Source organism: Protopterus annectens, chromosome 5.part0 (genome assembly GCF_019279795.1).
Source record: "Protopterus annectens isolate FY-2018-M chromosome 5.part0, PAN1.0, whole genome shotgun sequence".
NCBI lineage: Eukaryota > Metazoa > Chordata > Ceratodontiformes > Protopteridae > Protopterus > Protopterus annectens.
In genome coordinates, this window is record NC_056735.1 from 1618975115 (window position 1) to 1618998244 (window position 23130).

A 23130-nucleotide genomic window follows, 5' to 3' on the forward strand; every position below is an offset into this window, starting at 1 on the left:
TAGGTCCTCTAACTCAAACGGGCCTAGCCTGAAGGAATAAAGGGATACCACACACAAAAACACTCGCAACCTACAAAAAATAACCCAGCAACAACACTATGAACAACTCTATTTGTATAAGAACAATTAGCCAAAATTTTCACAAGAAAATGTTTTTTTAGCAGTACTTAGCCACAGCCAAGTCGAGACCACGTCCAAGCTCTACAGGTGGCAAACGAGATCTAGGAATGTGGGGCAATGTATTGTGGGATACCATCTTAGCCCAGCCAATCAATGACTTTTGAGCTAGTAAATAGGCCAAGTCGGAGCCGACATTCGGCTCCAAACCCAAAGGTGAAGAATGTAGGCGAGATAGGACTACATAAAATCCCTGAATCCAAAATACAGAAAACAAGGCTATGGCACAGTTATCACTTGTACAGGGTTTTATGGCGTGGGGGGGGGGGGGTCAGGAAGTCTAGGCTGACACAAAAGGTTGGTGAGAGTGTGTGAGTAAGAAAGAGAAGCAGGCAGACATTTTGATAAAGTAAAAAATGCCCAGTGAGACAAAATGAGCTTTAAGCATTAATGCTGAACCTTGTAACTGTTGCATGGGTCTGTATGGGTCCTCCAGGTGAAATTGGTGTGTGAGTGTCTGCATAAAACCAGTGCCAAACTCTGTTATAGCTCTACATTTTGGTATGTCAGACAGGTGTGAGTTGTGTATATTAGAGGTGGGAGTTCATCGTTGTTGTAGCCAACCACAAGAACTGCCTCTGCCAGGAGTTGCACTGGCACGTCCATGCCCACAGTCAGATGCACTGCTGCTACCTGAATGTGACTGATGTCTGCTGGACAAGCTCCCCTCACGAGGACGCCAAGGACCATGACCCCATGGCCTGCCATGTCTGGGTGTGGACACTTCAACCACTGATGGAGCAGTGGAGGTAGTGCCACTATAGAAGTATGATTTGGCACTGTCACATCAGCTAACAGCCCACGAGGATGCTGTTCCCCTACCAGCAGATGTTCCATTACAAACATTGCCCATTCCAACGTGTCATTCACCAGATCCATTGAATCAGCAACACAGAGGAGGCAGTCACGTATGTCAGCGTGTGCCACATTTACAACCCTAAGCATTTCTTTGGAGGACCTATGGTAACATGCCTGCGCCTCCATGATGGCCCTAAACATACGTCGAGTGGCATGGGAAGGCACACATGGATCAGATTGAGGACGGACAGCAGGCCTTCTCTGATCACCCCTAACAACCCGCTTGCATGGCACCTCACCCACAGTTTGGCTACAGTCAGAGTGAACAGACACTGAAGCTGCAGTAACCACACTTCTCTGATCAAGTGTCTCACCCTCCACCTGTCCAATATCTGAGAGCTCATTGGAATGGGTTGGTGTAGACCTACTGGCTGTGTCCGATGAAATTACAGGGGATGGCTGAATGTCAACCTCAGTGTCAGATTCAACCTCTGCAGCCCTCAACTGTGCCTCTGTTTGGCCACCCTCATGATCAGAGTTTGCTGATACTCTGACATTAAGTGGTAAGAGTCCTACACATCCACTGTCAGGATGACCTTTGATAATAAGCAACAAACACAGGAAGTAAATTAATAGCTATATTACTGTAGTCAAATGTGTGCTAAAACACTAATGGTGGTGCTGCTACTACAAACAGTGCAGCAATTCACATAACAGTCCTGACATCCACATCACACATATGGATAAACTATATAAATTCTTTGAACTGCTCATTACTACTGACAAAGATATTTGCTTACCATGTGCAGTTGATGCTGTGCTTCCCATGGATGATGGTCCTGGAAGAGATTAAACAAAAGGTAAGGACAGCATCATCACAATTAACAGCAGCACAGGGGGTAAAACATTTATCCCTTTATATGTCCGTTAACAACACTTTTAACAATAACTTGGATGACAAGTCCTACCAAACTCCTTGCGTAATCAATCAGATTGTGTTGTTAATTGTAGCAATCTGCAACCCCCCCAAACAAATTTGTTAAACAGAGCTTGTATATTGCTATGAATTTGTTACTATACAAGAGCATTTAAAAACTGAGATGTATGGATCCCTTGACAGTGGACAGGAACTTATTTGATGTTAGTGGTGGCTCTGTAGCAGACCCCCCCAACCCACTGCAACTGCTATCCTACATGCAGATGAAATCACGTCAGTGGCCCTATGGAGCACCTGATTATATGTCCTGCTGTGGCTGCCTACTGCATTCACATCAGCAACTATCTGCTGCCGAATCTGCATTCTGCCTGACATATCTCTACATTCCCTCTCAAGCAGAAAGGCACCATGTCGCCTTAAAGCTTCCACAATGGCCTGATTCTCAGGGTCACTGAAGGGTGTTTTTGGGGATATCTGGGTGCCATAGTCCTAAGTAACTTAAAACACAACAGAAGGATAATGCACACAAGTATCACATAATTAAAAGTCCTGTTTCCAGTTAAAATATAAAAGGTAGCATTTCACTATTACCAACTGGGGAAACATAAAACAGTCAGGATATTGAAATATAAAAAAAGGAATTGTGTGTTGTAACATATTTCATTCACACACAAAGCAAGGTTGGATGCAATACAAGGAGAGTGACATACAAACTCATCCTTGTTTGTGCCAAAACAGAAGTGCAGCTTTGCTCCCACCTCCAAAAGAACAGGCAAATGACACATTTTGCTACCAAACCATAAGTGAAATGCTAAAAGTGCTATCAAATGAAGTATCTCTGAAACATATTGACAGATTTAGCACAGAACATTTCATTTTAAGCTATTGCCAGTCATGTACCTGTGGCCAGCAGTCCCCTAGAGGTGAGTATGGTCCAACCTAGAAGGCTAACACCCCTGTGTTATTGAGAATATAGGACATTTACCATTTCACTGAAATAACAATATAAGACTGCACACAGAAAAAAGAAAAGTCGTAACATTAACAGTTGTGATGATAGTTAATAAGGCTGTGCATCTGAGAAAGTGAAATGCCCTGGCAGACGTGCCCATGCCATCAGTATACTTCTAAGAAATGCATATAGATAAAAGTAGCATTTGCTAATGCAAATATATATTAACAGATTTTTCTTAATGACATTTCAGCATATGTGGTGTACAGCTGAAAATGCAAGCATACCTTCTCAAGGTTAGTAGTCTTCTGTGCAGATATATCCCAAAGCAATATCCTCTTCTGTCCTGGGCGGCCACGGTGGTGCAGCGGTTAGTGTTTCAGCCTCACATCAAGAGGTTCTTCGGTTCGATTCTCGGCTGGGGTACCTTCTGTGCGGAGTCTGCATGTCCTCTCTGTGGTCATGTGGGTTTCCTCCTGGTGCTCCGGTTTCCTCCCACATCCCAAAGACATGCAGTAGGTGGATTGGACACTCTAAATTGGCCCTAGGTGTTTGTGTGTGTGTGTGTGTGTGTGTGTGTGTGTGTGTGTGTGCCTTCTGTGGAAGGTTGGGTGCCGGGCTGGCAACTCGACACCGTAAAACTCCACTGCCAGTCATGAGCGGACAGATGATCTGCTGTGGCGACCCCTAACCAGGAAAGGCCGAAAGAAGAAGAAGAAGTATGCTCTTCTGTCTTATACACACAAACAAGTCTGCTCACCTTCAGATTTCCTAGTTACATGATTTCCTTTTTATGGTATAGATTCAGGACTGTGAGTACTGTGAAGATGCAGATTAGGTGTGAACTCATTAGAATTGCTGAATCCCAATTGGCTCTGTGTTGCTGATGTAAACACAGTGCAGGCACTCCCTCAGTATTTCTTGTTAATGGACTGCAACTGTGAAAGATTACTGGTAGGGAGAGGGAAAAAGCAGCAATTCAGACTGCCCTACCTCCAGTGGGTGTGTCAGTCAAGTTAGACTTACAGAGTGTAGAAGTAATTGTATCAAAGTTTTAAATGTAAGTAAGCCGCACACATTTCACACAGTTTCTTTTTAGTAACATCCAACCTCCCCTTAATTTCTTGACAACTGCATATTATTGCCATGTAATATCCTCACACATTTTAAGGACAGTAATACAGAATGCCATACAGACAAGATGTCTCATAGTACTCCTCAGATAAGACAAAAATTAGCAACACACAGAGAGATAAGACAGAGCTGCATTTTTGTAAGCAGTAATCATAAATGGCTGTGTGATCACAGTGCACTATATTTGAAATTAATACATGTACAAACAGCTGTCATATGTTTTGTTAGTACTGTGGATGATGGAGTTGGTTGTATGTAGAATGATTTCAGTTCCCTGCTGCAAACAAAGCAAGATAAGACACCCTTACTTTGTTCTGAATGTTCATTGGAGTGAAAGTTCAAGTCCAGACCTGTGAAAAAATATTTCATGTGTACCAACAAAAAATTTGTAGTGTTTATTTCATAAATCAGTTTTCTTCATTTCAACTAATTTTCCCTTTTAATTTTATTTTTTAATGCCAGTGTTTGCACCGCTAGCGGCTTAGTGCAAACAAGGGAAACGGAGCAACACAATGAATGGCAGGTTTAGCTATGCTTATCTCATTTGTGCAGTGCTTGGCAGTGGCCCACACAGGAAGCAGACAGAATACGTGCAGACAGGGTGTGGACAGCGTTTGTTTGTTTGTGTCTTTCGGCTTTTCCCGGTTAGGGGTCGCCACAGCGGAACTCCAGTCCGCTAATGATTGGTAGTGGATTTTTACGTACCGGGTTACCAGCCCTGACACACAACCTTCAACGAAGGCACGCCCCATTCACGTATGCCTCCACACAGAAGACGCTGTAGCTGAGAATCGAACGGGACAATGTCTTGCTATGAGGCGACAACGCTACCGCAGCACCACCACCGCAGTGTGGACAGTGTAGTGGTCAAAAAACATACATTGTTGCAGTTTTTGTTTTCCATCATGCAGTGCCGCTAAACGATGTTGCAAGGCGGTTTGCAAGGTTCCTCAACACCTGCAGCCATTGAACACCTGCAGACAGGATGCAGACAATCAATAATTGAAAAAGGATACATTCTGTTAATTCTTTTGGGCACCAAGCAAACACGTTAAGTGGTGGTGTGTGGCAGTTAACACAAAACTTAAGAATGAATAAGAACTTATGCAACTGTCATTTAACTATTCCTGTGGTAGCAGGGATAATTGTAGGGCTGTAATACAAATGGTCCTGGGTTCAAATACAAGAAGTGCAACATATTTCTACTGTTGTGACAGTCCAGTTTATAGCAACGAACAGGAAAATATATATGTGTTAGTTCAACATTCTTGTGGCAACAGGTGTAAGTGTAGGGCTGCCATACACATGGTCCTGGGTTCTAATACAGAACATTCCAGACATTTTTGCTTTTGTTCCATTTCCCATTATATTCAATCACATTTATAACACTTTAGATAGTGGAGCTTACATGAATTAAATGTCTGAGGGATAAGACAGCCTTAATGTGCTTTCAGATGTTTGATTCAGGATATACTCTCTACTGTATTTCTGTAAGTATAATTTTGCTATCTGGACTTGAATGGCCTTCACACTTAAGTAAGACATGTACACAGTTACAGACATTACAGCATGTGGGACACTGCTAGTAGCATTTTCTCCTCGCCAGACTCTGCTGATGTCATCCACTGTAACTGATTTGTGGATGTGCAATATTCCTTGAGGAAAACCCCTGTGGTCTGTGCAGCTGCTGCAAGGTGTCTGGTGAGGAACATGCAAAAGGGAACATTATACTATATTACTGTTCTGGTGATGTTTGAGTAAAGTGCTGTTACATAATCCTTAGATCTGAATACGATAGCCTGACGTATTAGGTGAATGACATAGCCTTTCCATATTACTGAGGACACTTGGTGGTCAAAGTTCAGATTGCTGTCTACATGTGATGTCCTTCTATTCATATGCTGCAGTATTCATTACATGGGGGGCGTCCGCCTCTGGCTGACTTCTACGTCCGGCCAGTATACCAAAGTCTAGATGCTACTGCAAGGTACGTGCAATGGTGCACATCATTTTGAGTACGTCAGCCATAAAGAGACATTGGGTAGAAAGCAGACATCAGCACGTACCTACCTCAGAACTTTTCTGCCGCCTGTCCAACTGCCAGCTCTGGTCATCAGTCACCAGAGAACTCGCTTTTGTGCTTCAGATAAGTAGAGTTTTTTCTTTTCCTTTTGGCATGGATTACCCTCTGGACAACAATCCCTTATTTAGCACTGCAGCTGCAGAGCTATTTAAAATTCTTCAGTAAAAAGGGAAGGAACTCCAGGATTTAAAACACCTGTTTCTCACTCCTGTCCCCCGCTTCCAGAGAAACTATCCAGGCAGAACTACATTTGTTAGGAAGGCAACTAAATCTCTCCCACCAAAAGGTAAAAGGGATACTAGGAGACAGGCTCCGCGTAAGTCTGCTTCCTCCACACCCTCTGAGAAACAGCCTTTTCTTACCAAACCTGGTAGCCTGTGACTACCAGGTTCCAGACCCATCTACCCCCTTTCTCTTCGTCTCACTCTTTCCCTCTCAGCTTGGAAACAGATAACCCAGGACTCTTGGGTCCTCTCCATCATTGACCAACGTTACTTCATGGTGTGGGAAACCCATCCTACCGTCAGGGGAATTCCACAACTCCAACAGGACCAAATGAAGTTCTTTCTGCTAGTCCTCTCCTTACTTTTTTCTCAGAGCACTATCTAGGAGGTGCCAACCAATCAAAGAGGAAAAGGAATTTACTCCAGGAGGTTTCTGGTCCCAAGAAAGGATGGTCCTTGGTGGCCCTTTTAGACCTGTGCCATTTAAACACCTTTCTGAAGGTTTCCACCTTTCACATGCTGACCTTACCTACTCTTCTCCCTCTGATTCTTCTTCACATCACCATTCACCAATTGTTCAGGAGATTCCTTCGCTTTTCTGTGGCTTCCTCTCATTTTCAGTTTTGTGCTTTGCCCTTTGGTCTATCTACGGCACCGAAGGGTATTCCCAAATGTTTAGCCCCTGTTGTAGCCCACTGCACACTGCAGGGCATACAGATATTTTCATACTTGGACGACCTGCTCCTCCAAGTCCTGTCACCAGAAGTACTCCTGGACAATATTTCCTACACAGTGTCCCTTCTGAGAGGGCTAGGGTTTACCATCAACCTACAAACGTCTTCCCTGACCCCCTCCCAGGATCATGTCTTCCTGGAGTGCAGGATTCTGACAAATGCAATGATAGCTTGCTTACCCCCAGAAAAGATCCTATCTCTCACCTCATTTCCAGGACCTAATACCACTTCAATCCCTGACTGCCAGGGAGTTCCTGCACCTCCTGGGGTTCATGGCCTCAACTACTCCTATGCTTCCCTTTGCCAAGCTACACATGAGGAAATTTCAGTGGTTCCTGAGACCTTTTTGGAAGCAAGACTTTAACCCTCTGGAATTTGTCCCCCCCCCCCTCCTATCTTGTTTGACAAAGGAGCTAGAGTGGTAGATTTTCCAGGTCACCAGAAATCCAGGCCAACCCCTTCAACCACTTGCATCCACCCAGGATCCGTAAACGGATGTGTCAGACACAGGAATGGGGTACAACTCTGGGGAAACTGGAAGGTCAGGGATGTGTGTTCCCTTCCTTAGACAAAAGAACATATCAACACAAAGGAAATGAGAGCTTTGATCTTTGCCCTCATAATCTTCAATATCACAGTCCTCTGGTACATCAACAAACATGGAGTAACAAAGTTCTATATCCTGTGCTAACTGGCACTATACACCTGGGAGATAGCCCATCAGAGTCAGGTTTCCCTTAAGGCTGTTTACATTCCCTCAGCTCAGAACGTGATGGCAGACTGTCTAACAGGTGCATGACTCAATCCCACCAGTGGATGTTGAACAGGGATGTGTTTCTGGGCCTTGTCCATCAGTGGGGTATCCCTCAGATATATCTTTTTGCCTCCCCCATGAACAAGCTTCCCAAGTATTGTGCTGGGATTCCACATCCTGGGACATGGAAAGTGGACGCTCTATTCTTTCCATGGAAGGGGATGTTTCCATACGCATTTCCCCCTTCCCACTCATTCAGACGCTTCTGCTAAAAATTCAGCGGGAACAACCAAAACTCTTGCTGGTGACCCCCTTTTGGCCAAGACAGCATTGGTTCCCCCTTCATCTACATTTAGCTAAGGGCAATCACCACAAGTTACCCCTCAGGATGGACTTACTCACACAGGACAAGAGAACTCTAGTACATCCACAAATGTCAACCCTAAACTTGACTTTGTACGTGATAGAGCTTTGATTCCCTTTAGACACCTTTACACTAAGGATGCCCTACAATTTCTGCAGGAGGCAGAAAACCCACTACTAGGAAATCCTACTATGTCTCCAAATGGAAGAGGTTTTCCTTCTGGTGTCTTAAAAAACACTTGCAACACTGTCTGTAGAAGTGCCAGTGGTTTTGTCTTACCTGTGTGAATTAATGAAGAGTGACTTGTCATATTCCCTGGTCAGGGCACATCTGTCTGCCATTCGGGCATGCTTACCTATGTTTGCTCCCTTGGCTTCCAGGTTGCAAGTCAAACTGTTCCTAAAAGGCATCCTTCACATTAGACCACCAAGGAAAACCTGTGCCTTCTCCTTGTGATCTCACTTTTGTCCTGGAAAAACTTACCCTGGGCCCCTTCGAACCAGCAATGTCATCCTCCCTATAACACTACACATGGAAAATGGTTCTCCTAATGGCTATTACCTCTACCAGAAGAATTTCTGAGCTGCAAGCCCTCATGGCCTCTTCTCCCTTCACTGTTTGTCATAGGGACAGGGTTTCTCTTTGGACTAACCCATCCTTCATGCCCAAGATGGTTAATGAGCTATCCCTGAATCAGGCTATAAATTTCCCTACATTTTTCCCATTTCCCCAATCAGTGAAGAAGATTCTTCACACCTTGGACATTAACAGACAACTCAGATACTGTTTGTGCAAAGCCAAACCCATCCGTAAGTCTGACAGATTGTTTGTTTCCTATCACCCAAGGTCCCTAGGCCAACCTGTTTCCAAGCAAACTATTTCTTCTTCGATCACTAAGGCCATTTTTTTCTACTACTCAGCCAGTGGAAATGATCTGTCTTTCCCAACAAGGGCACACTCCTGTGTCCTTTTCTGGGGCCTTTATTTAAAGGATTGGATACAGCTTCTATCCTGGAGGCAGCTACCTGGTCCTCTGTTCATACCTTCACCAAGCACTACAGATTGGATGTTATTTCCAAGTCCAGAATGGGGTTTGCTAGAGCTATTCTCCATGGCTTCGTGGAAAATGTTTCTGCTCCTCCTCTGAATTCCTCTTCTGCATGAGATTTGTCATTTTCCATCATGTAATGAATACTGCAGCATATGGATAGAAGGACATAGAATATTTGTGTAAAATCATACCATAACCATAGATGTCCTTCTCTTCTATATGCTGCAGTATTGTTTCCCCCTTGCCTTCCCTCTGATGCTTGCCTGATCCCTGGTTACATGTTGCTCACTTTTATCAGGCTGGTGCTTTGTGGCATTCATTTCTGAGGTAGGCATGTGCTGATGTCTGCTTTATACCCAATGTATGCTGAGTAATGTGCACCATCGCACTTACCTTGCAGTAGCATTAAGACTTTGGTATACTGGCTGGACGTACGAGTCAGCCAGAGGTGGACTCCCCCCATGTAGTGAATACTGCAGCATATAGAAGAGAAGGACATCTATGGTTATGGTAAGAGTTTACACAACTATTCTTTTACAGGTCTTGCCCCACTGGGTTTCAGCATAGGAGAAGTGTTGTCAGTGCTGTAATAGACAGTGTGGCTTTGGCACAAATCATTTGTCTGTGTTAGCCCCTTCTGTAGTATGTTATAGTCATTGGTGGACTCTGTGATTGAACCCAATATGCAAGAATCAGCAAACTTGTTAAGCCAAAGGCCGTATACTGTAGCCCGAACTGTCAAGAAATAGATTACAAACAGTAAAGGGCCAAGCACAGATCCCTGAGGTACACCAATGGTAACAGCTGTACTGGTAGAGGTTGATTCACCAGCTTTCATAGTTTATGTTCTGTCAGTGAGCCATTTGGCACCCCAGATGAGAATCGAACCAGAGAACCTCTTGCAAAAATGCTAACCGCTGCACAACAGTGGCTGGCCGTGGTGGTATTATTCTGATATTATCCATAATTGTGTGTGATTCTTTTACTGTTGTCCACGAGCTTGTAACTGTGTCCCACTTGTTGGAGACCTCTGTTGACATTACACTGATATTCAGGCAAATCAGTTTGCACAGCTTCACAGTTTGCACCCAACCCCAATTGTATAAGTGACAAAGGGGATACTGCCAGCACAGCTGTCTGGAATTTTGTAAATAATTATATGTCATTTGTGAATATCAACATGACTTAAATAATATGATTGTGTTACAACTGTATTATAACTGTATGTCATGTGTATATCAGATGGCTGGTACAGAAGTGTGTGTTGGAAAGATTTTTGCAAAGTGCTGTTTAAAATGCAGCCACAGTGTGCCCTACTGGAATAGAATAGAAATGTACATGCACTATTGTAACTGTTTAAATGCATATGTTTTAACAGTGGAAACTGGAACACAGGAGGTTAACTTCAGTCCAGCTAAACTTTAGAAAAATAGCTATGATTAAATTACTTTATGACAGCAAGAGATAGGATGCCTATACTAGGGAGCTCTCTGTGTTGTCTTTAATGAGAAATAATTACTAGGCTTGAGATGTGGAAGGAATGTTAATTGTTTTATGACTTCCAGCATTTGCCGAAGACCTGAGATCTTTGTATTTTCACAGGTAGATGCTAAATACTGCTAGCTTCCAGCAGTGGAGGGTTTCACCTGGGATATAATTACCTGGCAAGAAATGATGTCATTCTGCCAGCTGTCCCAGCAGTAATATTTGAGATATTAATTTGAGAACTCTCCTAAAGAGACTGAGTATTCTGTATTCTGTCTTGGACCACCTGACAGCATCAAGAACCATTCACCATCTGCCTTGCTCTGTAAGTAAATTTCTAGGAAATAGTAACTCTCTTAGATATAGTCAGGAATATAGCAAAGCTTAATTTAGATGTTTTTCTTAATTTATTTGAGACTGTCCTGCAGTGTTTTTTTAAATATTTTGTGTGACTTTGAACGCTGATGTCACTGTAAATATATATTTAGAATTGTCTTGTTCTTTATTATTTATTATTAAACATATTTAAAGCTTTCATCGTGTCTGATCTGTCTAGAGATATTTTAAGTTCTGAGAGTACTTGCATGTTTATTTGGTGACACTGTGGGACACTCCTAATAGCCTTGCTTTTGGTCACACTGCCATTTGTATTAATAGTAACATTACACAGTAAGATTGGACACTCTTTGTTAAAGGCCTTAAATTAGCTGATAAGGAGTTGGCTGATAGCAGTGATAACTACCTTATAGTCTGGGCAAAAGGGTGCATAACTAGTAAACATGTGCAAGCCTTTGTGTGTGTGTGTGTGTGTGTGTGTGTGTGTGTGTGTGTGTGTGTGTGTGTGTGTGTGTGTGTGTGTGTGTGTAATTCAAACCTCAAAGAGCATGTGTGTCAGCTGCTTGGGCAGGGACATGAAGCACTGGTTGGACAGAGAGGGTGCTGGATGTCTTGGCTTGGCCACTCAACTGAAATCTCAACTCTATAGCTGTGCCAGTGGGGAGTCTTATTTGGGGATCTGGAGAAAGAGGGAGAAACTAGTCCTGGACTGACTGTAATCTCTGTATGATCTTAAGGTAAATTGCACTTGATGCAGGGAGCTGCATCTGGAAATACTGCACGTGAACCTTGTTACTCTCCTAGTGTATGTCCCCCACTGATACCAGTTGTGAGGATTGAGGCTCCTTGATTACTGGTCCAGTGGTGGGGCATCACAGCATATAACATCCTTGACAGATGTCCTCTGATTGTTCATGTCAGGATGCTTTGCTCACAAAGACATCTTCTCCATTGTTATGTCACCTTGTGTGACAGTCACGTAATACACATTTTCAATGGGCAGTCCATACTGTACCATATTGATATTTGATTAGTGTACCTGCTAGAACTGTTTTCCATTGACATGCCCCCATCTGCTGTACATTAGGATGTTTTACCTGTCCTCATTCCCTGTGTTCATTCATACAGTTCATCTGTGTGTCCCTATTCAGTACACAAACTTCCCTTGACTGTTTATTTTAAATGGCAGTCCATGTAGCCTTACGGATCATTTACACAACTTTTGTACAGAATGTCTGGAATGAGATTTCACAATACTCTACACTGTATACAGTGACCTGTACTGGGTTTGGACTATATAGATAACTATATATTAAACCCTGGTAATCACTGTAGCACTCCTTGCAATCCCACTAACCTAGTTTGCTCTGGAGTACACAGGATTGCTATCTGTGTTGCTTTACATGGTTTCCTGGCAGGCAACACTGTTGCAGGCCATGAACCTATGCTTGTTTATGTTTAAACGCGGTGCACAACATGAATATGTAATTAGCGCTGTTGCTCACAGTACATTACTGCACAAACACATAAACTCCATGTAGGCTTCACATGAAGCCTAAGCAATGTTTATTGACTCCCAGGGTGTATCATTTTTTATTTGAACATTTATTCTGCAGTCATAACTTGTCTTTTTGCCAAATTTTATGCTGTTATATTTATTGGCATTAAAGGTGAGATCATTACTAAAACAGCAGGTATGTGTTTTTTAACACCTTTATTGAATTATCACTTGTGACATAGGCTGTCTTGCATTTTTATAGAAGTAAGCAAACCATAATAAGTTCACATTTACAAACATTATACATCAGATATATTGTTACATACCACATAATCTAAGCAACATTACATATATTGTTTAATTCTTGCAGTCTGTTAAACCTCATTCCTCCTCCAAAACATTTTTCTGCTTGCAGTGTTCCAACAATTTACATTTTTTTATATATTTTTTTCTATGTAATTTATTCCTAACCTTTTCTGCTATTTCATGAATATAATAATCTCCATAACTGTTATTTGCCTTAAGGATTTGCATCCAAAATCCCATTATTTCCTAATTTCTTGAATTAACCCCCCCCCCCCTTCATCATCATCATCATCATTTTCCACTTTGAATTGTAGCTCTCTGCTTGTGTTATGTATAGGAGTCTTAACCTTTTAGCTCTAAAACATCCGTTCAGATCAGGTAATCCTAAACCTTCTTGTTCTAGTGACAGGTTTAACTTATCCCAATTGATTCTTGCAGTCTTCCTCTTCCAAATAAAATCTTTCAACTCTTTATTAATTGCTATCCACAACTTTTACTCTAGGTGATAAAAAATATGTCTTAACCTCTGTATAAAACTAAAGGGACTAAAACAAGTTACTGCTTGTATCTTGCTATCTGTATTCATAAGCAACAGCTTCCATTTTCTCAATTTTTTTTATTTATCTTTTGTTTGGTCTCTTCCCACATATTCTTAGCTGCCATAACAGCATCCTTTTTAATCCCTACTCCTAAAGATTTTATCATGTCTCCATAAATATGGCTATTACTAAACCAATTCATGTGTGGGCACATATTTATTGCTATAGCCTTTGTTTTATCTTCATTAATTTTATATACAAAAATAACTTGGAACTGTGATGTTCTTTTCTGGTTCCATCTGGTACAAAATATCATCTGCAAATAAAGCTAGCTTTTTTTGAACACCATACCAATTATATCCTTGAATTTCTGAGTCCCTTATTTTCTTTGTCAATGGTTCTAAAATTAACACAAATAACAAAGGGAAAAGAGGACACCCCTGCCTGGTTTATGTGTTCAGACACAACATATCAGATTCCTCCCACTTGCTTCGATCCCTCATATATCCTTCTAATTAACCTTATTATTGTATCTGAAAATGCAAATGCTTCCATTGCTCTACTCATAAAATCCCAGCTTACTCTGTTGAATGCTTTCTCTGCATCAAGATCCGCCAGTAGCAACTGTATTTTCTTACATTCTGCTTCCTTCTGGATCATCATTGTTTTATTAATGTTGTCAAGTACTTGTCTCTACTTCACAAATTCCCTCTGGATCATCATTGTTTTATTAATGTTGTCAAGTACTTGTCTTTACTTCACAAAACCATACGGGTCCATATCCATCAATGTTGGCATCACCTTTGCCATTCTTTTAGCCATTATACACATAAATAATTTGTAGTCATAGTTTAAAATTGAAAAGAGCCAATATGAAGCTGGATCGGATGGATCTTTACCATCTTTAGGTGTTACAGCCACTACAGCTTTTTTCCAGGATTTGGTGCCTCCCCCTCCTTTTAAAATACTGTTAAACAAAACCTTCCAGATCATTATCAGTTTCTTCCCTCCTAGCTTCCAAACTTCCACCAGAATACCATCTATTCCTGGAGACTTTCCTGCAGATTGATAATACGTCACCATTTTACCTCATCTCCTTCGATCTTAGCTGTTAGTTGTTGAGTGTCATCTACCTCTAACCATGTTATATTTAAGTATTTCATAAATATTCCCATTTTGCTTTTTCTTGATTTCCCCACTTCTCTGCTTTTATAAACATTTTCATAAAGTTTCCCAAATATCTCTAATACCTCTACAGGATCTCAGGTAATTTTCTTGTTATAGGTTCACTAAGATTTGTAACAACCCATTTTACTTTCTGTTGTCTAAGTCATTGTGCAAAAAGTTTTTTTTCTCTGGAGTTATTATCAAGAAACAGTTGCTTAAACAGCAGTCTTTCAAAATGCATGCATTATCCAGGTACTCCTTTATTTTCTTGTTAGCACTCTACATTTGTGCCTCTTCTTGTTCATTGAGATTCCCCTTGTTTTGTAATACTTTAACCTTTGTCAGCCCTTCTAAATAATTATTTTTACTTCTTAACTAGATCTGTTTTTTCTTTCATGTCTACCCTATTTTTAAACTCCACTTTCATTTTATCCCACTCACTAGCTAACTTCTGGAGTATTTTCTATCTTCACTAATAACTCCTGGATAATTTTAACTCCTGGATAATTTCCACTACACGTTCCTTAAATTCCTGTCTTTTTAAGAGGCAGGTGGGAAAGCACCAGTGTCTCATCTTTAGTTGATTACCCTGCATTTTTATCTTTGTAATTATTGGTGCATGATCTGTAATAGTTATTGGATGTGTATCAAAGTTCGCAATTAAATGCACACATTCCTTTGAAATTTATTTTTTGTGTAGTCTAGCCCAGTTATTGTTTCTTAGGGAGTAATATGTAAATTTGCTCCTAGTTACTGCTACCAAATTCATGTCTATCATACAGATATTTTCATATATTTCTTAGAATTCTACCCTTTTTGTTTTAGTTCCCTTCTAGGCCCCCCATATACATCCTCATTGTTGCAAATCAAATTCCAGTCCCCACCTATAAGTAATATTCTTTGCTAAAAGCTTACTATTTCTCCTAAAAAATTAAGCTGTGTAATAGCAGTTTTATGTGGAAATATAAATACATCCCAGTGTAATCCTCATCCTTTGCCAGTAGCCCCTTACTACTACGAATCTGCCATTATGTTTTTTTTCTTCTTCTATCACCACTGGAGCTCCTCTAGCAACTAATATAAATACTTCTCTTTTCCTTTGTCACTGATAATTTTGCAAAATATCCAAGCAGAAATCCTTTATTTATCAAATTCACTTGCTCATTTCTTTCCAAATGTGTCATCTGTAACATTGCTGTTTGCACTCTTCATTTCTTAATATAATTAATTATTCTTTCCTTTTTGTCTACACCCATGAGACTATTCACATTCCAAGATACTATGGAAAGTGTCACCATTATGGTCAGAAGTCATTATTCGCACCTATTATATATGGCAGCTTTTTTATACGTCTGTTTCCAGCTTTTATGATACATACTGCACCCATTAATGTTTGACAGGTTAATCCTTTATAAAGTTTTTTTCTTATCATTATCATTGGAGCCTTTATCACATTTTACAAGACTTTTTGTTTGAATAAAAACCCTTAAACAAAAAAAACAAACATACCCCAATAACCTGTTCGCTTAAGACAGATACACACAGCTATGTATATCTACAGATAATGAAGTCTAACTGTCCTAATAGAAACATTTGTGACAAATAGAGAGTTAATAACACAGGTCCTAATTAATCTGAAATCGAGATTATCCATGCTAAGATATATGTTATTGCCCGTGCTTCTACTTACACTTATTGGTGTATGTTCTTTGTTTTATCTTTACTCCCTGCAGATGTGAAAAAAACTTGCATGCTTTCAGAAATCATTAACTTTTAGCCTTGAAAAAACTAATGATGTCCTTACATTCACTGCTGCAGTATTCTTAACTATATGGGAATTCTCTGCCGTGGAAGCCCGATGTCTGTCCAGTCTTCCAAAGACTTCTGAATTTAAAAGGTATGCAAAATGTCACCATATGCTGCCTGCCTAATGTAGGGCATAAAGGTGACGTTCAGGCCTACCAAAAACTAAACTTCTTTGCCACCAGTCTGAATGTATGTTTTACACCGTTGATCTGTTTACCTGTGTCCATTTTCTGCCAGTTGAACACATTTACATTTTCCAATGACTTCTTGTGCCTGTTTGCTGTTTTTGAAAGTTAAGTGTCCCATTGGGGATTTTGTTTTTTCTTCAAGGTATTCACAGACAATACCACAGTGATGTGGTATATCAACAAGCAGGGCAGAACAAGATCTTATCTTCTTTGCTAGTTGGCACTTCTGGTATGGGAATTGCTGTCAAATATCAACTGATTCTTCAGGCAGTTTATAGCCCTTCCATTCAGAACATTGTGGCAGACACTCTAAGTAGGTCCTTAACTCAGTCCCTCAAATGGATGCTTCACAGGAATCTGTTTCTAGACATTATCCATCCGCCAGTGGGGTACTCCTCACGTAGATCTTTTTGCCTCCCCTTTGAACAGACAACTTCCTCTGTTTTTTACCAGTCCCAGGTCCTCTGGTATGGAAGGTGGACACACTCTCATTCTCTTGGAAGAGATGTTTCCTTATCCATTCCCTCCCCTCCCCTTCGTCTCATTCTGAAAGTCCTGTTTGAAATTCAGTAGGATGCTCCCAAAATCTTGTTGGTGACTCTCTTTTGGCTGAGATGGCACTGGTCCATTCTTCTGCATCTAGCCAGGGGCAGTCATCACAAGTTACCTCATAGGGTGGCTCTAATCACACAAGACAAGGGATCTGTTATCCATCGCCACCTGTCCACACTTCAACTGACAGTGTGGGTGACAGAATTTTGATTCCTTATAGACACCATTTTTTCTGAGGACGTGCTGCAAGTCCTGCAGGAATCCAGGAAACCTACAACTAGGAAATCCTATGTATCCAAATGAAAGAGGTTTTCATTTTGGTGTCTGTCTCATAACCAGGACCCACTTACTGTGGATACTCCTTTGGTTCTCTCTTTGTGTGAGTTGCTGAATGCTGGGTTGGCCTATTTTTCTGTTAAGGCCTACCTATCAGCTATCTCTGCTTGTCTGCCTTTTTCTCCTTCTTTAGCTGCTAGATTTGAGGTGAGACAATTTCTTAAAGGTGTCCTTAATGTTAGACGTCCCAGGAAGCCTACTTCTCCTCCCTGGGATCTTAATTTTGTTTTGGAGAAGTTGATTCAGGCTGCTTTTGAGCCTGCTGCTTCAGCTTCCTTGTAACACTGTTCCTGGAAGACTGCTCTTTTGTTAGCACTCACTTCTGCCAAATGGGTGTCTGAGTTGCAGGCCATTATGACTTGTCCTCCTTTTTTGATTTTTCATGATGACATAGTGCCCTTGCGCACTAACCCTTTTATGCTGAAGGTGGTTAATGAGATATCACTTTTATCAGTCTATTAATGTGCCTACTTTTTTCCCCTCTCCACAAACTGATAGTGAGAGGGTGCTGCATACTTTGGACATGCATAGGCAACTTAGAGCTTACTTGGATATGACCAAGGCTATTAGAAAATATGATACTAATTCTGTTCTTGACACAACTACCTGGACTTCTGCGCATACCTGTACCAAACACTACTAGTTGGATGGTATCTCTAGCGCTAGGGCTGGTTTTGCTAGTTCAGTTCTTCATGTTTTTTTAGGGGACTCTTCTGCCCCTTCCTCCTCACAAGTTTCCTCTTGAGATGTGGCCTCTCCCGTATAGTTAAGAATACTGCAACACTGAATGTAAGGACATAGTACAGTTGTGTAAAATGTTATCATAACATTAGATGTCCTTGCCGTCACTGCTGCAGTATTCACTCCCGCCCTCCATCCCCCTAGGACTTTGCCTTCCGGGATGTACACATTACCTCTTGGGTTCCTTGGAGTGGTGTTCCTCCTGGGGCAATCAGTTCTGTTTTTGGTAAGCCTAAGCATCACCTTTATGCCCTACATTATGCAGGAAGCATATGGTGACATTCAGCATACCTTTTAAATTCAGAAGTTTTTTAAAGGCTGGCAGGATGTCTGGCTTCAGCGGCAGGGAATCCCCATATAGTTTAGAATACTGCAGCAGTGATAGCAAGTACATCTACCATTATGGTAAGATTTTACACAACTGTACTTTCTGCCTTCTGTTGTCCTATTAACAGCATGTCTCCATGGAAGCATAACAATGCTAAAAGAAAACATTTCATTATATTCGGTGTTCACATGTTTACTTGTTTCCACTTAAAATTTATTAGAGTAAGCTAAGGGTCTTAATCCAGACATTCACGTAAAAAACAAAAGTAAGAGAAAAACGTATCATTCCTGCATAAGATCTGTGTACTTTTACACCCCATCCCCCACCTCAACAACTCAAGATTACAGTGTATTAATTTAAACATGCTTTTGTTCACCTTTTCTTCTATCTTTGCACTGTAATGCCAATATTTCTTTATATCAAAAAGAAGAAAAAAGACATCTGTTTACTTTAATAACTTTATCATATAGAAGAACAGCTAAAGTACTTAATTTATATGATGACAATTTTCATAGAAATACTGTTAAGAGCAGAATTGTTTTACTTATAGTTACCTTTTCCTTCCTCTTCCCCTCCCCACAGAGTCCTTCCAAACATTAATGACATGAGTAAGGCAAATGTTTTTCATTTCTCTGCAAGTATAACAAAGTGAACAAACGTTCACACTTTCCATTTATTCTTATACAGCCATATTTTACAAATTGCAATCACACATTTGTTCATTAATTTCCTTGTTGCTGGTTTTCTTCCGGTTCATCTCCATCTCCATTTCTGTTCCGTGGTGGCACTGATTCTTCTGATCAACTTCTGTGTTTTTCTCTGTCTCTAGCATTTTCCTTTGGAACAGTGGAAAATGTTTCACTGGCAAAGTCTCTCTGTATGCTGTATTATCAGAAGAATGAGAACCACAGCCCCCTTCTGCTTGATGGCTCATTTTTGTTGGACAAATTTTTTTCATTTCTTCCTTAGCCTGTTCTACATCAAAAATGACTTTGATCCTCCTGTAAAAATATTCTGAAGACAGCTGGATAAAGCAGCTTGATTTCACACCTCTCTATTGGCATTCCCTGATTACCACAATAAATGTGCTTCTCTTCTGCTTGGTGTACTGTGAATAATCATTTTCCACAAACACTCTGTTGTCTCCAGCTGTTAATACTTTGCCATTTTGCCACAGTTTTGCCAGGATCAACTCTTTCTTCTGGTAGGTTTGCATCTTTACTAGTAAAGGTCTTGGCTGCTTTCTCATGGCCAGATTTGGTGTATGCAAATGGTGTGCCCATTCATTCAACAGTTCCTGCTGTGGAATACTAGTCCAGTTACTTATTTGTGCCCTTATAAAATGAACACAGTCCGTTCCTTTTAATTTCTCTGGTAGAGCAGACAGTCTCAGATTTTCACTAAGTGCAGTCCTCTAATTCTTCCACTTTTTGAATCCACTCTTCTTGAGCAGTCTCATACTCAGCCAGCCTTTTTTATTCTTTTGAACCTCGGATTTCTGCAGTTTTGTCAGCTCATCTGTATATCTGTTTAAAGCATCTTAATTTTTTTCCCAGCCTTTTATTTGAGCTGATTTATTCCTTCAGCGTTTAGTTTATTTTAATCAGCTCTGAGCATATTTGATGTAGTTTTTCCTGTAGATGACTGTAAGCTTTGTCTTGCAATGGAGCTGGAACTTGTACTGCTTTTTGCTGAAAAGCTGCAGGATTCTTCCCAGTTATTGTTTTCTCCTCTTAGTTTCTTTTTTTGCAGGCATCCAAACAGTGTACCTTCTAGCCAATTAACTGAATTTTACTCAAGCTGGCAATATCACTGGCTGTCATTTCTCAGTTTTTGTTTTCACACTGGGAGAGCTGCAGTTAAGCTGTGGATCATTGTGCAGCCATCCTGGAAGTCCTCAGTTTGCGGTTTTTGTAGGATATTTTGGAGAACGTCTGCATTGTTTAATGAAGTAATTTCATTATCCATTTTGCAGTCATTAATGTACTTGGCTGTGCAAAGACCATTTCTCATTTTTATATTTGAGAACAGTTGCCTGAAAAGAAGTAACCCTATCACAGAGTCCAGTGGGGCACCAGTAGAAACTATTACAGGAATGGAAGTAACTTCCCACCCTGAGTTGTTGCATCCTCTTGCATAACCAGTGTCCATTAAACTGTGTATGGTTTACACTTAGTACATTTGTCAGCAGTGTCTGTATAGGAGGTAGTATTGATCGTTTAAGCAACAAATCAAGGATACCTTACAGTTTAGTATGTGAAGAGATAAGGACATTGTATAGAGGTGTTTAAGATGGAATAAATTTACTGTGTAGTGGAGATTCCATGGTGGACTTATTTATTGGCAGTAGCTGGGAAGAAGGAAAGTAGATGAGAAGGAGAAGGCTAGGAATGATATTTTTATGGGATAAGTAAAGACTAAATTAACAAAACACTGAAAGAGATCAGTACATTAAGAAAAGTGAAAAAAAGGAGTCTGATGCAGATTTTGAAGATAAGGGGAATAAGAGGAAATATAAGATGATTGGTAAGGTGGCTCTGCTTGGGGTGGTGAAGAGTATCGAACAAGTGTAATGCAATACACTGCTCATTGCAAAGTACAACTTTCTAATGAAATGTGTAAAATGTGATGGAGAAGAGTGCAGCTGTGTAAGTGAACAGCTAAGGAGTTTATACGAATTCATACCGGAATTGCAACAGTGTCAAAGAGCACTCTCACTCTAGGTATAGTTTAAGTACAGTTTAATGGTCATTATACCACAATCAGGGGAAGAGGCATCAAAACCAGTTCAAAGGCACTGTCTTTGGTTTTTATCTTCCTCTTCTGATATCACAGGACGCTGAAGGTCAGAAGGAATGAATGTGCCAATAAGGTTAAGAGTTTGTTAGTAGAAAGGAATCTGTGGCCAAAAAATAATAACATATACCCTAGTATTTATACATACAGTGGATGATGAGCAGCAAACTAAAGAATATGTTCAGCACTATTGCTTATGTCAGTTATATATAACTGTATTTTTTACTTTCTAATATTTTCTGTTTGAAAATACTAGGTGAGAAAAAATTTGTATACACAAATGCCCAGAAGCAGATGTTAATTTCGCTTCCACCAGCCATCCTTACTCTTCACTTGAAGAGGTTTCAACAGGTAACAAGTAGCTATATATGATTTGCTAAAATGATCTGTGATTTCAGTTTAATAACATAAGGCCACTGAACATATTTCATGATAGAAAATAATTCTGATTGCTTAATCTAAAAGGAATGAGGATAAAATTCAGATGGTAATTTTTCTGTGTGATCTATATAGCAGAGTATACTGCTGCATTTTAATTGCATTGCTTCATGTCGACATCCATCTCTACTTTTTACCAGAATAATTCTGATGGCTTTTTGTAAACACCTGCATTGAATTATCACTTGTGACATAGGCAAATTTACATTTATACAAAAGAAATCAAACTGTATTAACATTAAACATTATACTTCACATATATTGCTGAATATCATATAACCTAAGTAGCATTACATACATTTTTTTCAATTCCTGCCCTTTTTTTAAAAGAAGAAACATCTTTATTAAACCATCACTTATGACGTAAGCAATTGTACATTAATATACATGAACCCAAGCCACACTGACACAATCCTAGTTGCAAGCATTTTGCATCACAAGCCATACTGACATGCTCACAGTTACAAACATTATACATCACTTATAATCTACCCAATAATTTTCAGTCAAACATTACATAGCTCATTTAAGTCCTGCCTTCTTTTAAATCTCATTCCTACCCTATGTGTATTGTTCCCACAATTCCCATTTTTTCGTATGTAGTTTGTTCCTACCCTTTTCTAAAGATCTCAATTCCAGTTGTTTTGTCTCTGTTACTATATTTACTACTTCTAATATAGTTGGTTTAGATTTTCCTTTCCATTTTCTAGTAATTGGTTTTTGGTAGCCACCATAATTAGAAACAGCAAAGCCTTATCATGTCTAGGCAATTCCAATTCTGTATCTTCACTCAGAAGCAATCTGTCTCATCACACCAATCCCCCCACCCAGCATCTCCAACAGTGCATCCTGCAGGGAATCCATAAAGTCCACCAACCCACAGAAATCCCAGAAAATATGTTCCCAAGTACATCTTTCTTCCCCGTCACACCTCCAACATTTGCTGTCTACCTGAGGAAAAATTCTCTGGAGTCTATTTGGAGTGTAAAAATATCTGTCTAAACATTTCCAAGCAAAAATCCTAAATCTTCTAGATTTTGTTGCATATTTGACAGACATACATACATCCTCCCATTGTTTCTTTGTGAATTGCTTATCCACTCTCTCTTCTCAATCCTTTCTAACCAACTCTGATCAAGCCTTACTGTTGTCATGCAATATTTTATATGCTGTACTAATTATTCCCTTTTTAATGGCAGCTTCTGTTCTAGATTCTACTAAAAAATCTACCAGTACTGTTTTTTTGTTTAGCCCCCCCCCCTCAATTCTTTATCTTTGCCTCTACTCTATAAGTCCTTAATAGGAAGGGCAATCTTTAACTTGTAGTCCAAATAAATTCTTGGCCTCTTCACATTCTAGTGCCTTTCCCTGTATAGTTATTTGCTCCCAATACCTTGGTTCCTTTG

At 40.2% G+C, this 23130-nt stretch overlaps 1 protein-coding gene across 5 annotated transcripts in view; it reads left to right on the top strand.

Annotated features, from left to right (window-relative positions):
* The window catches only part of USP16 (ubiquitin specific peptidase 16), a 1120218-nt gene that overhangs the window by 915479 nt on the left and 181609 nt on the right, over window positions 1-23130 (top strand). For all 5 annotated transcript variants that reach the window (XM_044071387.1, XM_044071383.1, XM_044071384.1 and 2 more), the window contains one exon: window positions 21543-21637. In XM_044071387.1, the coding sequence (XP_043927322.1) occupies window positions 21543-21637 (95 nt within the window). The remainder of the gene's footprint in view (window positions 1-21542; window positions 21638-23130) is intronic.